Source organism: Corythoichthys intestinalis, chromosome 21, assembly GCF_030265065.1.
Source record: "Corythoichthys intestinalis isolate RoL2023-P3 chromosome 21, ASM3026506v1, whole genome shotgun sequence".
In the NCBI taxonomy this organism is placed as follows: Eukaryota; Metazoa; Chordata; class Actinopteri; order Syngnathiformes; family Syngnathidae; genus Corythoichthys; species Corythoichthys intestinalis.
In genome coordinates, this window is record NC_080415.1 from 21,738,018 (window position 1) to 21,758,276 (window position 20,259).

At 41.1% G+C, this 20,259-nt stretch overlaps 1 protein-coding gene across 3 annotated transcripts in view; it reads left to right on the forward strand.

Moving 5' to 3' along the window:
- The window catches only part of ankfn1b (ankyrin repeat and fibronectin type III domain containing 1b), a 257,863-nt gene that overhangs the window by 197,357 nt on the left and 40,247 nt on the right, over positions 1 to 20,259 (forward strand). For all 3 annotated transcript variants that reach the window (XM_057825769.1, XM_057825768.1, XM_057825770.1), the window contains 4 exons: positions 10,912 to 11,131; positions 11,340 to 11,547; positions 19,212 to 19,409; positions 20,086 to 20,199. In XM_057825769.1, the coding sequence (XP_057681752.1) occupies positions 10,912 to 11,131; positions 11,340 to 11,547; positions 19,212 to 19,409; positions 20,086 to 20,199 (740 nt within the window). The remainder of the gene's footprint in view (positions 1 to 10,911; positions 11,132 to 11,339; positions 11,548 to 19,211; positions 19,410 to 20,085; positions 20,200 to 20,259) is intronic.

Sequence of the window (20,259 nt, forward strand, 5' to 3'; positions counted from 1 at the left end):
GGTCAATTGCATGTCAACTTGCTGTTCCACGATTGGTAGGCATTTTTTCAATTGCAGTAGTGCCTTGTAGGCAGTATTGGGCACGTTACTTTAAAAAAGTAATTAGTTATAGTATCTCACTACTTCTTCCAAAAAGTAACTGAGCTAGTAACTGAATTACTCTATAGTAAAAGTACCGTAATTTTCGGACTATAAGCCGCTACTTTTTTCCTTCATTTTGAATCCTGCGGCTTATAGTCCAGTGCGGCTTATTTGGTGATCTATTAGGGTTAATTCTGTAGGTAACACTTTTTCCACAGCGGCATCATAAGACCGTCATAATTGTGACATGACACTATCATGAGCATTACTGAATACTTATGGCAGATCTCATTAAGTGTCATCCGGCAAATTATGTCACTAACTCCATTTATGTACAGCTCAGATCTTTTAAATCCATTTAAAAGTGAGATAATTTGCCGGATAACAGTAAATGACATCTGTTATAAGCATTCATAAATGCTCATGACAGTGTCATGTCACTCAAAAATGCCCGAGATACAACGCAATTCCAGCAGCACATCTGATTTTCTTGTGAGAGAAATTATCATGGAAATGAAGCAAAGAAAAAAATGCCTGGAGTGAGTGAAGTGAAAAGGGTGAAGGTGAAAAATAAAAGTGAAACAAGTTAGTTCTAAAGTTTAAAGTTCCTTCTCTACCTCCATACCCACCGTATCCTCCGACCTTCGTCCGCAAGTCTCTAAAGTAAGGTGACAATAAAAAGGCTTTTTTATTTCCTTTTTATTTGTAATTTATTTGTTTTGCTGTGTGTAGTTGCTATTTTAATTGTACATGCAGTCTTTATTTAGAATTCATCATAGGGTTTTGGGTTGTCGAACGAATTAATCAAATCATTAATGTATTCTTACCTTACTGAAATCCGTCTCGACATACAAACCTGGAACGAATTAAATTTGTATGTCGCGGTACCACTGTATAATTATCCCAGATTTCTGCACAACTGGACACTAACAGACTATCAGGCGATCGGAAAATGGATTACGCTAGACAGAAAAAAGACAAGCAATTAACATTGAGCATAATTCTTCCCATTTCAACATCTAACGGATACTGATCATGTGATCCGTGATGGCATTTTTATACCTGTATTGCCTTCAACCTTTCCTATCACGATGTAAAAACCACACACCATCTTCATAGCCATTATCTCTTCAGTGGAAATGGCCATGCATGTCAATGTTGATTTGACTTACAATAGAAGTTTGATTGAAGCAAACAGCAGTGCCGAAAGTAAAATCGTATTTTAAGTACATTATTCCTTGGCGTTATGGTCCCCGTTTTTGATTAGGTCTTTTCATTTTTCTTTCTAGACAAACAAATTACCCCGAGAACAGCCAATTTGAATGTTATTGATTTTTCTGGCGCTTGTGAGCATGCTCTGTGAATTTCGCAATGGAACTGCCGAATCGTCATATTGGGCAGAATTTTCCACTCGGCTGCCCGCGTTGACATGTTTTTGAGATAGCCCCACTCATGAGCTGTTAAGTACATACTTGTGGCTCCTTTTAAATGAACTCCAACAACTCTACAATCCTTTAACCAGTTGGAGCTTTTTATATACAAGGTTTTCACATCATCGCTGTCAGGGTTGAAGAAAGTGCATATACATTAGAGACTTCAACTGTGTGTGACTTCATGGTCTTTACATTCCCTGTCTGTGGAAGAATGATGATTGTTTGTTCATTGTGATCACTGCGTGAGCTCACAGTTAATGTGTTTGTTGTGGCATAAATTATGGCTTTTTGGGTGAGACTCTCTTCCAAAATGGCTAATTCTCTGGTAAACGAATTACACTGCAGGGGGGCATTTTGACAAAAGGACTAAGTGGAATAATTTGCATTTTAGATTTAGTGTTATAATTGTGAAAACGTGGAACATGCAAGAAACGGAAATGAAAAATGTCTTTTCAAAACACAGAAAAAATAGCTTATTAAAGCGTACCACAAATAGAGAAATGTCATTCTTAAAGATAAATGTTTGAGTTATAATAATTTGATATTCAAACCCTTGCTAATGTTTTCATTTTGATAGAATTTGTACAATTGGTTTAACTAGTTAGTCGCCATTGTTGTTGACGACGCAATGCCCTCTGAGCGGTGACGTCACTGGGCGGTGCTGCTGGACTACCACAGTGTCAAAAAAATAAATAAATAAAAACAATGTCACTCATTAGCTACATAAACATGTTGTCTGTTCTGCCCTTCCAAATTGAACCCGAGCGGAAAAATGATGAGCAGTAAACCACTCGTTATTTCACAAAACGAGCAGCAAAAGCAATAAAATGAAGGTCTCCAACCCACGTTTCCCCATGCCACTATACTTCAGCGTGACGTTATTCATGATTTTCCTTATAAAGCAATTTCAACCCACATGTGCTGTCTCTGTGTGGTAATAACTGAAAGGGATACAAACACAACTGAAAAGTTAGTGCAGCTGCGTTGACCACGGAATTAGAAAACACGGCTCACTTCAGACACGATAAGAGGCAGACAAACGAAAAAAAAAAAAAAGGCAATGATGCAACTTGCTGTCAAATGGCAGTCAATATCTCTGCAAGCCGCCTAGGATCGGTTTAAAGACACTTGAATTGGATGCAGGTACGACATTGGGAACTCATCCCTAATCTCTGTAACAAAACAATCGACCAGCAGCAAAGTGTGACAAAATCATGCCAGTCGTCTTACTAGCTTAGCTTGGTAGCTAGCATAGCTATTCCCCCAGTCCAACCCAACCGCTTCATCACACCCAGGGTGCAGTGAGCGCATAAAACATGGCGCGTAGTTCAAAACATTGTACTAAATATTATAGATTTTTAAATCAATGGCAATAATAGGTGTTTCTAATAACATATTTTAGTAAAATAGAACAATTGTGCCTTATTAGAACCTACATGTCTAAAAAAATCCGAGGTTCCCTTTAAATATATAACCTTAATCTGGTCATTCGCATGAACCGCTTTTGTAGCAAAGCATCACAAAATGTTGTAGCTTCTAGAGATGTCCTGATCCGATATTTGGATCGGATCGAACGCCGATATGGGCAAAAAAATGCGCATCAGTTTCGGATCGGCTGACACGGAAAAATTCCGATCCAGACTTCCGATCCAATTTTTTTGAAAATCCTGTCCGTGTTTTCCAGCACAACCATTTACATAATCCATTCCAGTTTTTGCTTCGTTTTCCCTAAAATCCAGTCCGCATTTTACGGCACACCTTTAACAAACTACATTACCGTCTCCCAATTTACCGAGAGACTTTATCGGTAAAAATGTCAGCTGTGTGGGATCATTTCACCTTAAAGGACGACAAAGACAAAGAGGCAGAGTGCAACATAGGCCACAATAAAGTCAAGCGTGGTGGTAAAGCTGTAAGTTTTAATACAACCAACCTAATCAAGCATTTAGCGAAATACCACCACAAACAATATGAGGAGTATGTTAAGAAAACCGAAGACAAAAAGAAAGGTCCTACGCAACTAACACTGGCAGAAACTTTTGATATGCGTGACAAACTGGCACTCGACAGTCCCAAAGCCCAGGGAATAACTGGATGACGAGCCATTATCTCTTGTGAGTAAAGACGCACCATCCAACACTTATAAACACGGTACGGCCCAGCCATCATTACATCCTTGAGCGATTCGGCCGTGGAAGATTCGAGATTCACAAACATCCAAATTCCGATTATTGAAATATGTCAAGTAAAGCGGAACTAATACACAGCGCAGTCTTTGGGACGCAAGGAGAAACTGACCGCATTGCATCCCGAAAGTAAACATCATGCTTGTCATAGACCCGGGTAATGCCAATGCTCAACTCATGGCTTTAGCTCAACTCATGCCGCTGGATAAAAAACACAAGAATACCTGACTGCTGCTGACAGCCGCTACAAACTACGTCAACGTTGTTTTACTGGAGATAATAGTTATCATATGTATATAGAACTAGATGCAAAACGACACTCGGCTGCCTTAGCAACATTGAAGTATTGAAAACTAGATGCGTTAGTAAACAGCCGCCATCTTAAAGCAGAAGACTTCCCTAGTAGGCTGTTGTGAACCTTCCAAACGAACCTAATTAACTTTTTATCTAAAATACTCCTAAATCGGCAAAATCTTGACTTGAATCTGTCTTCAAAACAGTTTTAAAACTTTCACATGTCGAAAGTAGACAGAAGGGAAATTATGGAATAACGGGAGCAATTTTAACAACTTTAACAGTTGATTCGCAAAATTAAATGAATTGAATGTAGTTTAATGCTGATGATACAGAATGGGGGCTTGAGTATTTTATTTACTGTTTTAAAATGTTAAAAGCATCTAATAGCTTGGGGGGTATTTTCCACTGAGGTTGTTTGTGTGTTTTGCTTTTTTAAGACAGTTTACGGTAACACTTTATAATAACTATCCATTTTACTAGTTAATAGATCATTAGTAAACTGTTGATAAATTATTTATTGTTGATTTGCGAAGTAGTTGTTAACAGTTTGTAAAGCATTTACAGGGTGTTCTTAACCTGAAACACAGTTTGTGTAGAAACATTTAAGTTTTTGTGTGTAACGTTTGGCATTTCTATCTTTTCAGGTTAAGAAATGCCATTCACTTCAAAAGAAAATGCATTTTGATAAGGCATTTTGCAGGCAGCGCTCATGTTGCAAATTTATGAAAATCTGCCATAGAACCAACAAATATTTGTAATTTTCTTTGTATATTTAACCAATAAAACTTATGACCTTCAACATAAAATGTATATAGTTTTATTAAGATCCATCAACTAGCATGGGCATTTAGAATGGGGTCAGCCATATTGGAACACCCTGTAAATGCTTAACAAACTGTTAACAAATCAACAATAAATCATTTATCAACAGTTTATTAATGATCTATTAACTAGTAAAACGGATAGTTATTATAAAGTGTTACCCAGTTTACAATATTCTTTGCACTTTTTACTGCCTGACTATGCCATTTCTGTTTGGTATTTATGTTTTGTGTTTGTCACTGAATAAACAGGTCAGTTTCTTGTTACCAACCGTTGTGTGTTATTCAAACTCACCTAATTCAGCTGGCTAGTTGATATCAAGAGTACTAAAACCCTTTTCAAAAAGAGTCTGACAATTAAGTAAGGAGCTAAATAACTTTAAACTTAAATACATGCTCAGATAGGCCGGTATCGGTATCGGCCAGTATCTGTATCGGATCGGAAGTGCAAAACAATATCGGTATCGGATCGCAAGTGCAAAAACCTGGATCGGGACATCCCTAGTAGCTTCTTGAACAAAGACACAGAAGTGCTTGTTTCATCTCTTAGTTCCAGATTTGTCTTTGGGAAATGACATCCCAATCTGATATGTAGGATGGAGCATCTCTTTGAAAATACGGCCTCACTCTGATGTCGTCAGAGAGTGATGGAGCACCGTCCTGCCGACAGAAAAAAAGTCATCTGTTCCATCTCAGGCAAATAACAATAAGCCCGGGGCCGGATTCCGATGGGCTTTCTCTTTGAAATGGGATACCGGCACACGCATTACAAATATATCTCGTTTTATCTTCCGGGCCAGGCCCATGGAAAAATTATTCCAAATACCTGCCACGCTTTATCTGGAATAGGTTCGGCCCGGCCGGGAACACGAGGATGTCTAAAATAACACGTCTATTACGGGAGGGAGTGGAGATGGATGGGACAGAGCGGGAAGGGACAGGGATCGGGGGGTATTTTCGGTGTATCGGCCCTGTGAAAAAGGCCTTGTTGCAAGGGGCTCCGCCGGGCTGCTTAAACGGCCACGCCGCTGTCAGCTGTCTTTCGGCCCGACCCTCATGTGCAGTGGGAGGGTTTGTATGTGCAAGCGTGCTCGTGTGGACTCACACGTCCATAGCAAAGCAGCCATATAACTAACATTTTTCCTACAGATGTTCTCTACTTGACAAATTTGCTCGTGGCCTGTTGAATACTTTTTGACATATGTCACTGTGGCCCATCCTGACTCCAATCCCTTTATTTACCTTCTTGGCTAGCCAGACTTTTCACATCAGTTTGTTGGTTTTGCAATTCATCTAATGATGTTGTCCCAACACATTTTCATGTGATGTTTAGCTGACATTCAAACATTTTAACTGAACTGTTTTCTAGGAACATGAGATGAACTCTGGTAGATGTTCCAGTCACACATTGGATCTTACATATCCAATGCAAGGTTTCAATTCTTAAACTTGCGATGCAAGTTTCTTCGTGGCCCGACCTCTTATATAGAAAAGTTGTTTGCAGTTTTAAAGGGATAGTGTTGTTGCTTGTTCGCAATCAAAGATTCACGATGAGTTCAAGACCTTTATCGCTCTGGTTTGTGACCTGAAGATCTTTCTGGAGATTCAACATTGCATGTATTCATTGTATGAATTTGTCCTTTGTGCACCAAGCGCTATAATTTCCAGATTCTTTGATGGAACTACAATAGCTTCTGCCAAAGAGCTCTCAGCCTAATTTCATGTGACATCGGCTTGAAATGGTGTTGAAAAGTTTTGTTTCATGTGTGTTCACTGCATCCCTAAGCTTTTCGTTCCAAAATTTCAGATGGAAGTAGTTTCTCTATATGAGTTCTCAGTCCAGATCCATCTGACATCGCCTTGACAGGGTGTTTAAAAGATGTGTGACACAGAGTACATGCCATTTAGCTACACAATTATCATCACTACCAGATTAATTAAAGGCCGATGAAGATGTGAAACATGAGACAGCTGGTAAGGGGAGGAGGGGTGCAGGGAGATGAATGAAACCCAGCAAGGAACAGAAGGGGAAAAAGCTGTTGAAAGTTACCACTTGAGGGCTTCATTTATCTCCCTGGCTCCCATTTGGTGCGTGGGACCTATCGCATAGTCTGTCACCGTCGCCTGTAGGCTCGTGCTGACATTTCCTTCAGCGTCTGAGTGTGCATCGACACCACTGACCAGACGCTCTTCGACAGCGTTCCCATAGCGGACTGGAGATGGAGCATAGTCTCCATACCAGCCGTGCCGAGACACAAGAGGGCAAAAGATGCTTATCTGATTGAAACACACATGAGGTGAGGCTGAAGAGCGAGACTGCAGACACGGCGACTCTGTTGCAATGCACACACACTTCGAAGCTGAGAGATCGCAGTTATTTATCACCAGGCCAAAGATCAGTAACTTTTCAAGTTTGGACCATTATCAGCGCTTGTAGAGCGAGACGAACACCGACAGCCTTTTGAAACGAGCCAAAATTATACTTACAGTGTGGCAAATAAGTATTTAGTCAACCACTAATTGTCCAAGTTCTCCCACTTGACAATATTAGAGAGGCCTGTAATTGTCAACATGGGTAAACCTCAACCATGAGAGACAGAATATGGAGAAGAAAAAAAACTACAGAAAATCACATTGTTTGATTTTTAAAGAATTTATTTGCTAATCATGGTGGAAAATAGGTATTTGGTCAATACCAAAAGTTCATCTCAATACTTTGTTATGTACCCTTTGTTGGCAGTAATGGAGGCCAAACGTTTTCTGTAACTCTTCACAAGCTTTTCACACACTGTTGCTGGTATTTTGGCCCATTCCTCCTTGCAGATCTCCTCTAGAGCAGTGATGTTTTGTCATTGGGCAACACGGACTTTCAACTCCCTCCACAGATTTTCTATGGGGTTGAGATCTGGAGACTGGCTAGGCCACTCCAGGACCTTGAAATGCTTCTTACGAAGCCACTCCTTTGTTGCCCTGGCTGTGTGTTTGGGATCATTGTCATGCTGAAAGACCCAGCCACGTCTCATCTTCAATGCCCTTGCTGATGGAAGGAGATTTTCACTCAAAATCTCTCGATACATGGCCCCATTTATTCTTTCCTTTACAGAGATCAGTCGTCCTGGTCCTTTTGCAGAAAAACAGCCCCAAAGCATGATGTTTCCACCCCCATACTTCACAGTGGGTATGGCGTTCTTCGGATGCAATTCAGTATCCTTTCTCCTCCAAACACGAGAACCTGTGTTTCTACCGAAAAGTTCTATTTTGGTTTCATCTAACTATAACACACTCTCCCAGTTCTCTTCTGGATAATCCAAATGCTCTCTAGCGAACCGCAGACGGGCCTGGACGTGTACTGGCTTCAGCAGGGGGACATGTCTGGCAGTGCAGGATTTGAATCCCTGGCGGCGCATTGTGTTACTGATAGTAGCCTTTGTTACTGTGGTCCCAGCTCTCTGTAGGTCATTGACTAGGTCCCCCCATGTGGTTCTGGAATTTTTGCTCACCGTTCGTTCTTGTTATCATTTTGACGCCACAGGGTGAGATCTTGCATGGAGCCCCAGATCGAGGGAGATTATCAGTGGTCTTGTATCTTCCATTTCTAATAATTGCTCCCACAGTTGATTTCTTTACACCAAGCGTTTTACCTATTGCAGATTCAGTCTTCCCTGCCTGGTGCAGGTCAACAATTTTGTCTCTGGTTTTCTTCGACAGCTCAAGCTTTGGTCTTGGCCAAAGTGGAATTTGGAGTGTGACTCACTGAGGTAGTGGACAGGTGTATTTTATACCAATAATGAGTTAAAACAGGCGCCATTAATACAGGTAACGAGTAGAGCCTCGTTAGACATCGTTAGAAGAAGTTAGACCTCATTGACAGCCAGAAATCTTGCTTGTTTGTAGGTGACCAAATACTTATTTTCCACTCTAATTGGGAAATAAATTCTTTAAAAATCAAACAATGTGATTTTCTTTTTTTTTTATCCACATTCTGTCTCTCATGGTTGAGGTTTACCCATCTTGACAATTACAGGCCTCTCTAATCTTTTCAAGTATGAGAACTTGTACAATTGGTGGTTGACTAAATACTTATTTGCCCCACTGTATATTATAGGTCACAAAGTTAGAGGCAACAACATGTTGTGTAAGTTCATTATAGAGAATTGTAAGAGTGTCGCGATTTCGTAGAAATTAGGGCCTTTTCACACTAGCGATAGCAATGCAGTTTGCCGTGCAGACAAGATGGTCCTAAAACACAAACTTGTTCTGTTTCAGAGCAGCAAACCCTCAGAGCATCCAATAGCAGAGGTGTGGCGTAGTGATATCTTGCTGTTTTGGTGGATGATACAGGACAAGGCAGAGGGAGTCTTAATAAATTCCCTTTCTTATAGTTTCCTGAGCTTCCTGAGGGACAGTGAAAAAGTCGCTATCACAACTTTGCTATTTCTGAAAGAAACAAACAAAAACAGTTACCGGTATACTTTAGGGTACTTTAGGGTAGCGCAAAATATTTCCTTAAAAAACATTTCTATAAGGCAATGGCGTAGGTTTGGTCTCATCATTGGTAGGGACGATATGACAGCATAACCTATTTTCTGCTGGGGACGGGACATTCATAAGACCAAACAGATTACTGAACGGGTGTCAGAGCCACTTTTCTCGAGAATATGAACCTAATTAATTGATAGGCGAAATGATTAAAGCAAAGTAAATCTGTATTGAATTATACTAACTTTTATGTGAATTGGTTCACGTGATACAATGTTCGATTCAAAAATTTGTTTTCAAAAACTACTAAAGAAACATTTTGAAGTGCAAGTCCCTTTTCTAAAAACATGGGGAGCTATCCAAGAATGGGTCCACTTCTGGGGGACACTGGAGCACTCTTAGACTCAAACTAAAGTATTGTAGTGTAAAAGTGATTTGGGAAAACAAAATCTGAGATATTCAAGGACCGATCTACATTTGAGTAATACTAGACTACCCCAAGACTCGAACCAAAGTACTCTCATGAAATTCTGATGTGTGATTTCATTTCACTGATGTTCACTGATCCCTCTGAAGTGGACCCATTCTTGGGACTTGCACTCTGAAGCCACCGGGTTGCATTACGGTAATGCACATAATGCAAACAATGATCAAAATGAGGGACGGCTAGCTTGACTTCGTTGTTCCATGTGGAGGCTGGCCTGACCGCAGTAGTTTTGCAAGTTAGCAAATTCACACAGATTAATGCTATGGTAACTCTGATGCAGGTCGGACTTTTAGTAGCAAAATTAGTGGTGTGTCCCTCACCCGCACAACACTGACGTATTTTTACATTTCTTACAGTGGCTTGTGCTGGCCAAAAAAAACTTCTAATATCCCTCCTCTTCGTAGGGGGTGGAGGAGGCGGCATGTCGTATTTCTGTCGGCGGGGTTGTGTGAGTGTGCGTGTGCGTCTGTGTGGCAGGAGGAGTGGGGCGGGGGGCAATCAAACGTGCGTTTGAGGGGGAAAAATAGACCAGCACATTTAGCAAGTGAAAAGGGATAAATCTAAGTCTGAACGTAATGTAAAATAGTTCACTTCATAATGGTAGGGTCTATTCGAGCCTTAAAATATTTGAGAAGACGATCTAAATTACCCATATAACTGACTGAACTCATTATATAATGCGAATAAGGTGGCTTAAAAGTTGGTAGTGTCATGTCCATACGGTCCCTATGCAATACCGTCCCTTGCTATAAGGTCAGAGACATGACATTTTTGAAAAGTGGGAGAACGGACTCTTTGATGCCTAAATGAGTCTTTCTTTTTTCATTTCCAGCTGAACCCCACAATATAATTTGAAAGTTAAAGTGATTTATTCATTTATTTATTAACAAAAATTGGCCAGGTATAAATCATTTTGGGTTTAACTACACATGTTTTATCAATTGTGGGATTCAAAAGGGTTCAACAAATGACATTTAAGCCTTGATATTTACTGCATTGTGAGTCATCCCCCACTCTATGTGGTAGTGGGTTGAGAATGAAGATTGCATTGTGATGCTTAGTGTAAGCTCAAAGTCATCAAGCTTCATATGTCGTACCCCCCCCCCCCTCCCAATTTGTTCCCGCAGGGCTGATTCATCCAAGATGACGCAGCCCATGAGGGGCGACCAGGCCCACCAGCCGACCCCGGCTCGTAAGTCAGCCAGCCTGTCCTCGCCAAGTGCGGCTCGCCGCCTGTACCGCAACTTGTCTGGAAAGTTCCGTGTTAGCACCAACCCCTCTGCCTTGGAGGACAGCGTGGTGTCGGGACGGGGAGGAGACAAGGAGAGGTTGCGCAAAACCACTGTAGTAAGTGCGAGGGAACGTCGGGAAAAAATAATAAGCACAGGGGTCATGATGTCTAAAAATAGCCTGGGAAGCAGGTACTAACATCACATGCTCCTGACCGGCTCCTTTCTTTTGCAGTCCAATGACTTTAAACACTGTGGGTGTGTGAATTCACTGAAACAATTCAGCAGTATTCTTAAACGCCCCACAAACTGTCTTTGTGTCACAGTTCCAGGGCAATGAAGCGCTGTTTGAAGCAGTGGAGCACCAGGAGTTGGACTTGGTGCAGTTGTTGCTCTCCCAGTACAGCTTAGAGGAGCTGGACCTCAACACACCGAACAGTGAAGGCCTCCTGCCACTTGACATCGCCATCATGACCAACAATGTGCCCATGGCAAAACTTTTACTCCGGGCTGGTGCAAAAGAAAGTCCCCACTGTGAGTAGAGACACATTGTACCTCATCTAGTCACCAAATACCATTAATGGCGATAGAAGTCTAATCCATTTTAACTGGTAGGGTTCGTTCATTCCTCATTTGCTGCAACTCTCTTCGTTCAAATGGATTGAACGTCAACCAGTGATTCACAGTAGAAAGATGACAAGCCACATGGCTGGCCTCCCAGTTACAATGAATCAGATGTCTATCGCTGTCAATGGCAGCCAATGAGTTAAAAAAAAAAAAAAAAATTGGAATCAATATTAAATGTATGACGATTTTTTGAGTTTTTTTTCTACATGAGAGGTACATGAAAAAGTGTCTTAACCTATTGGAATTTCATACATTTCTGTATAAAATCACCGTCAAATGTGATCTGATCTTTGAAAAAATCACACAGATGAAAAAACAGTGTCTGCTTTAACTAAAACAACCCAAACATTTAAAGGTTTTCCTATTTTAATGAGGATAGTATGCACACAATGTCAGGAGGGGAGAAAAAAATAAGTAAGTGAACATCACATCATTGTCTTGTTGCAGCATCCATCCTCTTTTTAGCTTCAACCGTCTGACAGACGACCTCAGGTTTTCCTGCAAAACATCCTGATAAACTTTTGAATTCATTCCTCCATTAGTTATTGCAAGTTGTCCAGGCCCTGAGGCAGCAAAACAGCCTCAAATAATGATGATCCCTCCACCATGCTTCACAGTGGGGATGAGGTGTTGATGTTGGTGAGCTGTTCCATTTTTCCTCCACACATGACGTGAGTTAATCCCAAACAATTAAACTTTGGTTTTATCAGTCCACAAAATATTTTGCCACAACTTCTGTGAAGTATCCAAGTGCCTTTTTGCGAACATTAAACAAGCAAAAATGTTTTTTTTTTAGACAGCAGTGGCTTCCTTCGTGGAGTCCTCCCATGAACACCATTCTTGGCCATAGTTTTACATGTAGTCGATGTGTGCACAGAAATATTGGACTGTGCCAGTGATTTCTGTAAGTCTTTAGCGGACACTCTACAGTTCTTTTTTTTACCTCCCTGAGTATTCTGCGCTGAACTTTTGGCGTCATCTTTGGTGGAAGGCCACTCCTTGGGAGAGAAGCAAAAGTGCCAAACTCTCTCCATTTGTAGACAACTTCTCTGACTGTCGATTGATGAACGTCAAGACTTTTCGAGATGGTTTTGTATCCTTTCCCGGCTTTATACATATCAACAATCCTTGATGGCAGGTTTTCAGACAGCTCTTTTGACCGAGCCATGATGCACATCAGACAATGCTTCTCATCAAGATAGTTCTTACCTGGTGTGTGTTTTATAGTGTGCAGGGCAGCTTTAAACCAATCATCAGTGATTGGGCACACACCTGACTTAAATTGTTTGGTGAAAATTGGTTTCGATTGCTTTTTAAGTGTCCTTAGGCAGAGGGTTCACTTACTTATTTTTTTCCCCCCTTCTGCCATTGTTTGCATGCTATCCTCATTAAAATATGAAACCCGATAAATGTTTGGGTGGTTTTAGTTAAAGCAGACACTGTTTTTACATCTGTGTGATTTTGACAAAGATCAGATCACATTTGATGGTGATTTTATGCAGAAATGTGAGAAATTCCAAAAGGTTCAGATGCTTTTTCATACCACTGTATGTCCATCCATAGAACTGAGACCTTGATTAGTGAATGTAACCATAGCAACTGTGTTGTAAGTGGAAAAGGAATGTTAATGAAGCCTAGGCATTCAATACAGTTTTGTCACAACATGGCTCACAGCAGCCACCGATTAGTTTGCGCTTCAACTGATGCCTTGTAGGCAAAGAAACAGCGGTTGCCATAGACGCACAGTGCCGCTTCTGCGATGTTTGACGCCAAAGTAGCTCATGGAGTTGCCCAAAGCAATGACTCCTACCTTCACCCACTCCATGACACAATTTCCTACCTTGTGTTAATTTTGGTGGTGATTGTCTGTGATTGTGTATGAGAGTGTGTTGATGTGTGTGTAGGTTTTGTCTCAATCTGTTTGTCTGCATGTGTCGTGCATCTGTCCAAATATGGTTGTGTATGTAAGTGCAAACAGTTTGTGTGTCGATTGGTTGTGTGAGTACAGGTATGTATATTTTCCATATGCCTATTTGCATTGGTCTGTGTGGTTTGTATGTGGTTGTCTATGTGTTGTGCATGTGGCTGTGTACAGTATATTGTGTATCTGTGGTTGTATTGTGTGTAGTTTTATTTGCCTTGGCTGTGTGTATTGGGGTGTATGAGTTCTTGTGTATCATTGTTAGTTTGTAACTGTGGTTGTGCATGCACACGTGTGTGTTGTGGCGGCGCAGAATAGATTAAAAGTGATGTGGTTGCAGTAATCACGATGCAGTGTTTGTTCAGTGATGTGCAAAATTTGCCGCTTCATTCTTCTGTTCATGATTAGAACGCGCCCTTTGGGCTTGTAGTGAGCAACACGTCCATACATTTGATCCAGACGTCTTGTAAAGGTGTTGTTAAATTAAGAACACTTGACGGGAACTGTGATGTTTGCTGAAAATAATCTCTCCACAGCACCGAGACGTTTTGTGGAAAGAATGAGCAAATTATTAAAGACAGATTAGTAGTGAAAATACATTACTGCATTGAGATACAAGTTAAAGTTGTAACATGAGTGTTTTTTAACTCGAAACATCCAAATCCGCATTTCCCATTCTATTGTTTGTTGCTTAAGAGGCTCTAAAACTGCCACGTAGATGCTAATCGTTAGCATGCCGCTGGTGGTTTTCATTGTATATTAGCATTAAGCTCAGGGGGTCTTCTAGCAGTTGTTCTACAAACACTTTTAAGATTAGTTTGTCAGGAAACTTCAACTGAGAGTGGAATTTAACTGTGATAACCGTTTTTCCCCCAAGATATTTTATTTCATTGCCATCACAGCACTCGTATCTTGAGTTCTCATCTGATCGATTGCTCGTATCTTGAAAGGCCCGACGTGCTTGTCCAAATTCGACTTCAGCAGCTATATCCAGCAATCCACGAGTCCGTTTCCAAATTAGGATTTTAGAGCCTGCCCCTCACTAAGTCCTAGCCTGAACCCTGACCTTAAACCTCAACCCCAGCTGTTGCATTACCGAGCAGTCGAAAGTGTGTACAGTGGCCAATCAAAGCGAACAACTGAGCCCGCCGTGGAGACGCTCGCATTAGAGGAGAAGCCCGCAGCCACCGAGGAGACACTAAAGGGGCCACGCAATCAAACAGCCAGATGGACATTTTGACACAGAGCTTTAAACTTACTGTCAACAGTGGAATCTAACGCTCAACAGTGGAATCCACTGTGAACAAACGCAGGCCACACAGACTAAACACAGACTCACACCAGTCCTAAACACTTGGTGAGTGAGGGGCCGCCAAAAGAAGTACAATATGCTATTGTCTTTCCTCGGCAGAACACTGTAATTCTGTATTCATTGGGAGAACACGGTTTCGATCGAAGTAGAGGAATCCTTTCGACATGGCCGTCGAGTCTAATGGGTTGGATTACAATGTAAACATGTAATTCTTTTTTCTTTTCTTGACCGTAACAAAGCATTTGTATTTTATCCCCCGCCAGTGATTAGATGCCGCAGTCTTCTGTACTGCTATTTTGTTTTGATTCATTTAGAGTGAAATAATTGATTGTGATTGTCCACATTGTTTTAGTCAAACGCGAGCCCCTTTGAGACAAACATTCCTCTCGTGGAGGCTCTTTGGCGCTGCGGTTCATGATTTAAATAGATCAAAATGTTCCACCACTTCTGCAAGGAAAGAAAAAAAAATAAAGTGGCAACCTAAATGTATGCTCCCTCCATTTTGTTTTCCCCGAGAAGAGCAATTGTCTCACCCACCACTCTCACTTTCACAGTTTTCGCTGCATGTAGGAACGCCTCGAGAAGGAAAAGCCCATTAAAATGTTTATTGGAACAACAAAAATGTTGCATGCAAAATGAGTTTTTAGGATTTCCCATTGTAATGTTGTATTAATGTTGTATTTTTTTTTATTCATTCAATCAGATTGATGGTTAATTTCATTATAGAAAATTACTTTGCACTGAGTAACTTAAATCGTTAACTCGTTGCCATTGACAGGGAGGAACGTACAATCCATTTGAACCGACACATTTTAAGTGGATTGAATGTCCATCACTGTTGGTGGTAGTGAAGAAGTTACCGTAATTTTGGACTATAGGCCGCTACTTTTTTCCCTCATTTTGAATCCTGCGGCTTATAGTCCAGTGCGGCTTATATGTTGATTTATTTGGATTAATAGCTAACACTTTATTTGACAGCGGCGTCATAAGACTGCCAGAAGACAGCCATAATTATGACATGACACTATTATGAGCATCAATGAATGCTCATGACATGTCACTAACTGTCATCCGGCAAATTATATCACCAACTCCATGTCCAGCTCGGATCTTTTACATGCAGTCAAAAGTGAGATAATTTGACATCTCTCATAAGCATTCATTAATGCTCATGACAGTGTCATGTCATAATTATGATGGTCTTATGACAGTCTTATAGCGCCACAGTCATAGTAGCTAACTACATAGCAATTAATGAAACAACTGGAATAGTAACTGAAGAAATTATTAGCACAGAACATGAATTTTGAATGTTATTTACATCTGTAGAGCTGCAATGCATGCTAGGGGGCATGTTGGATGACAAGTGTTGACAGCAGGTGGCAGCAGAGGTTCACTGTCTCCCCCATGCGGGACGTGATGGCAAAATGACGCTTCTTGAATTAATGAAGCTTTGCAGCCAATTGGTTCAAAGCTTCATAATGATTCATTTGGTTTTATGACAGTCTTAATATGCCGCTGTCAAAAAAAGTGTTTCCGGTTATTATCTTTTGATGTAAATATCCCATAATACAGTGAGCACAGCTGCGGCTTATAGTCCAGTGCAGCTTATCTATGAACAAATGCCTTTTTTGTGTCAAATTTGGTGGGTGGCGGCTTATAGTCAGGTGCGCCTTATAGTCCAGAAATTAGGGTAATATGAGATTACAGTGGTACCTCTACGCAGGATTCTCCCATAAAAATACATGATAATTCCATGTATTTGTTCCACAGCTCGAAAACCTACACTAAGGGGCAGTTTACATGGCGACTCTGCGACACAAAGACGCAATGACTGAATAGCGGACTCTCCTCGCGTGCATATGGTGTCGGCTAAGATGGAAGGCGAAGACGAAAAATTCTGAATCCTGCCTCCAAAGTGGAAGAATCCGATTGCGGGGGATTGAGTGCGGCTTCCTCAGCATACATATCAAAGGCTCCCGCGGTGCGAGAGCGCGACGATAACGTCAGCACTCGTACACGTCGCATTGGGCATGCGCAGCGGTGCAACTAAACATTAAAAACCGGAAATATGGCGGAAATTAATTTACTGTTTTAATAATATTTTTAAATTAAATATGTCTAATGTTTCCATTTTTGTGCCTTTTTGAACAAAAGAAAAATGACATTGCTTCGAGTGGGCGGGCATATTTTTTCCGGGCTGAGGGAGCTATGTGGTGTCAAAGTGCATCATTCTCTGTTGCCCTGTAAATCTGCACCGCCCCCTAGGGCCTGGCATGAATACTACATCCTTTTCATGTGGAATTGCGACATTGTTCAAATGGAGATGCAAATGCAAATTTGAAATTTTTCGTATTCTCGGAGAGTCACCTTGTAAACAGCCACTAAATCCTTAAGAAATACTGCTGGTACAATTAAAAATGGCAATTACACATAATAAAACAAATAAATAATGATAAACTAAAAATAAATTACAATCATAATTCCTGCAAAAATTAATCGGGTTCTAATGTGGCGGAGGTGTTTTGCGTGCTGAACCTGAACGCACTGCATGACTAACGTGACAGAGTGTGAAAGGTGGGGTAGAGATTTTACTTTCCCTTTATGTTTTGTTGTTGGCATCAACTGCGGCGGAGACTAGGCGTGTTGTGTTGCACAAGTTGTGAGATAAATGATTAAAAACTTCGGCGATGTTACCACAATAATAACTGTCTCCTTAAACTTATAAACACTGGCGAAGGGAGGTCGGAAGAGGACCGTCGAGATCGTAGATATCCTACCGCCATATTGTCGAGTCAGTTCACGGACGCGCACACTACGGTCACATTTTTCTATCATTTCCATCTTCATTTCAATGGTAAGTGTCACATTTTCCGTTTTTCACCACCTGCACTAACCTTCTTGGAACCCATGTTGATTTCTCTCAAGAGAAAATCCGCCATGTGTCCGTCTTGCGGCAAAACAAAGAAAGTGCCACGCTGTCATAAATGATAGTATTTCGAGTATGTCGTCGGATGTAGAAACAAATGATGAGTAAAATTTTACGTCTGATGTCGAAGCGATCGTATGTCGAAGTAACACTGTAATACGATTAATTCGTTCTACAGCCCAAAAGCCTACGCTTCATAAATACTGCAGGTACAATTACAAAACGCAATTACACATAGCAAAACAAACACATTATAAATACATATATAATAATATTAATAATTTAATACAGTGATCCCTCGCTACTTTGCGCCCTTAGTCCATCGAAGATTTTTTTTTTTTTCAATTTAAAAAAAAAAAAAAAAAAAGATGAGCAGTCCCGAGCCGATCACGTAGTCTCTCTCCCTCTCTCCTTCCCTCCCTGCTCTTTGTTGGTCGGGCAGTGAGTGCACTGGAGTTGCTCATTAAAGTTAACAATGATTGACATACGTTTAATGTTTGAACTTGCCAGAGTAGCAAAATTCAAAGCGCCACATGCGTCAGTCATCATGTAACTTGTTAAACAGTTGCTGTGACAACTTATTATGTGTAAGTGAGCTGTGAGCTGCTTGAGCAGATTTGAGTGGATTCATTCAATGAAGCATTTAATAATGGCAAGCATTTTTCTGCTTTATTCTTGTTTAAAAAAATAATTCGTTAGGACAGTAAAATGTTTAAAACATGTGTACATCACTGTAATAATAAAAATAATGTAATGATAATAATCTAACACATCGGTTTCCAATGTGGCGGTTGAGTTTTTTATGCTGACTGATGAGAGAGAAAGGACTTTTCATGTCCTGTTTTTGTTGGCGTAGGCTACTGTGGACAGTGTTGCACAAGTTCTGAAATAAATTATTAAAAACCTGACAAAGCTTGCGACCTCCTTGCCGATGTTACAATAATAATAATAGTCACCATAACTTATTAAGACTGGTAAATGGAGGTCTGAGGAGGACTGTCGAGATCGTAGACATATTCCATCATTTCTATCTAAATTTTGATGGTAAGCCTTTTCATTTTTTTCACCACCTGTACTAACCTTCTTGGAGCCCATGTTGATTTCTCTCACATGAAAATCTGCTATGCTTTGGGGGAAAATTATGAAATTGCGACACTGTTATAAATCGTTGTATTTCGAGCATATGACGAGTCAGATTTTACATCGGATGTCAAAAGCATCGTATGTTGAGGTGTTTGTTTGTCGAGGTTCCACTGAATGCACTATTATCGGTGAATTGGCCAAAATGGTCTTCCGACCATTTTGGCAATTCACTTCTTCTTTGGCAATCACACAATTTTTATGGATCAGCAAACAGATAACCTTAATACATGTTGTTCATCACCATCCCGTTTTCATGTGTGTTTCAGTTGTAAGTTTGGAAGGCCGAGCAGTCCATCTGGCCACCTTAGTGCAGGAGGCCGAGCAACGCGTGTCGGAGCTTCAGACCCAAGTTGGCGGCGAAGTTCCCGGAGAACGGGAAGGATCGGACCGAGAGAGGCAACTGAAGGCTTGGGAATGGCGGCTGAGGCTCTTCAGACGCATGCAGACAGGCTTCGAGCATGCAAGTAAGGTTCCTGCAAGACTTTGATGGCTGCTATAAAGGACTCTGGGACCCTCTGAGAAAGGCTTACAGCAGCCAGTCGTTTTTCATTTTTCTATTCCTTTTCTCCACTTCTATTCTGTCTGGGCCAACTTAATGACTTCCACACTAGGATGCCTAGTGTGTGCGCATATGTGTGTGCGTTAATTTTTATAGGCACTTCATGACACATTTGGTGGCCGGGTAGACAGCCACCCCGCAAAAACAGACACACACACACACACCCTGAAAGCCAAACCGATTTGCACTTTGATGTGAGAGCATTTTTCCCCTCTCTCCCCACCCCCTGTAATTCCACCCTTTCAGTTGACTTGATATGATTTGAGCACAAGAACCAGAAAAAAAATCATTCGTCGTACGACTAAATGCTGTTTGTGTTATCTTGTTCAGTCGCAATTAGCTCCATCTGTGTGTGTGTGTGCGCATGCTGAGCGGCTGTCATTGCGATAGTGACAGTAAATCGCTGCAATTTCACACGAGAATGAACGCCGCATTGTGCAACTGAGCAAATGATGTCATTAAAGTGATCCGCCACGGCACTCTGCAGCTCCATTGAAAAGCGCGCGAGACGCTGAAAATCTCAGTTGTCCATCTGGCTTACTTTTTTTGTCTTCTTTATCTCTTTGTATGTCTCCACTTAGACCCTCCGAACACGCCGAGTGCAGCACGCTTGTCTGTCAGCAGCAGCACCAGTCTAACCGTTGATTTCCAGGAACCTCAATGTGTCAACTCGGCTGTGGTTACCAAATACAAAGGTCAGGCGCTGTGCCGGATCAAGCCGACGTCACGGTTTTGCAACATGCAGGCGTCTTGTC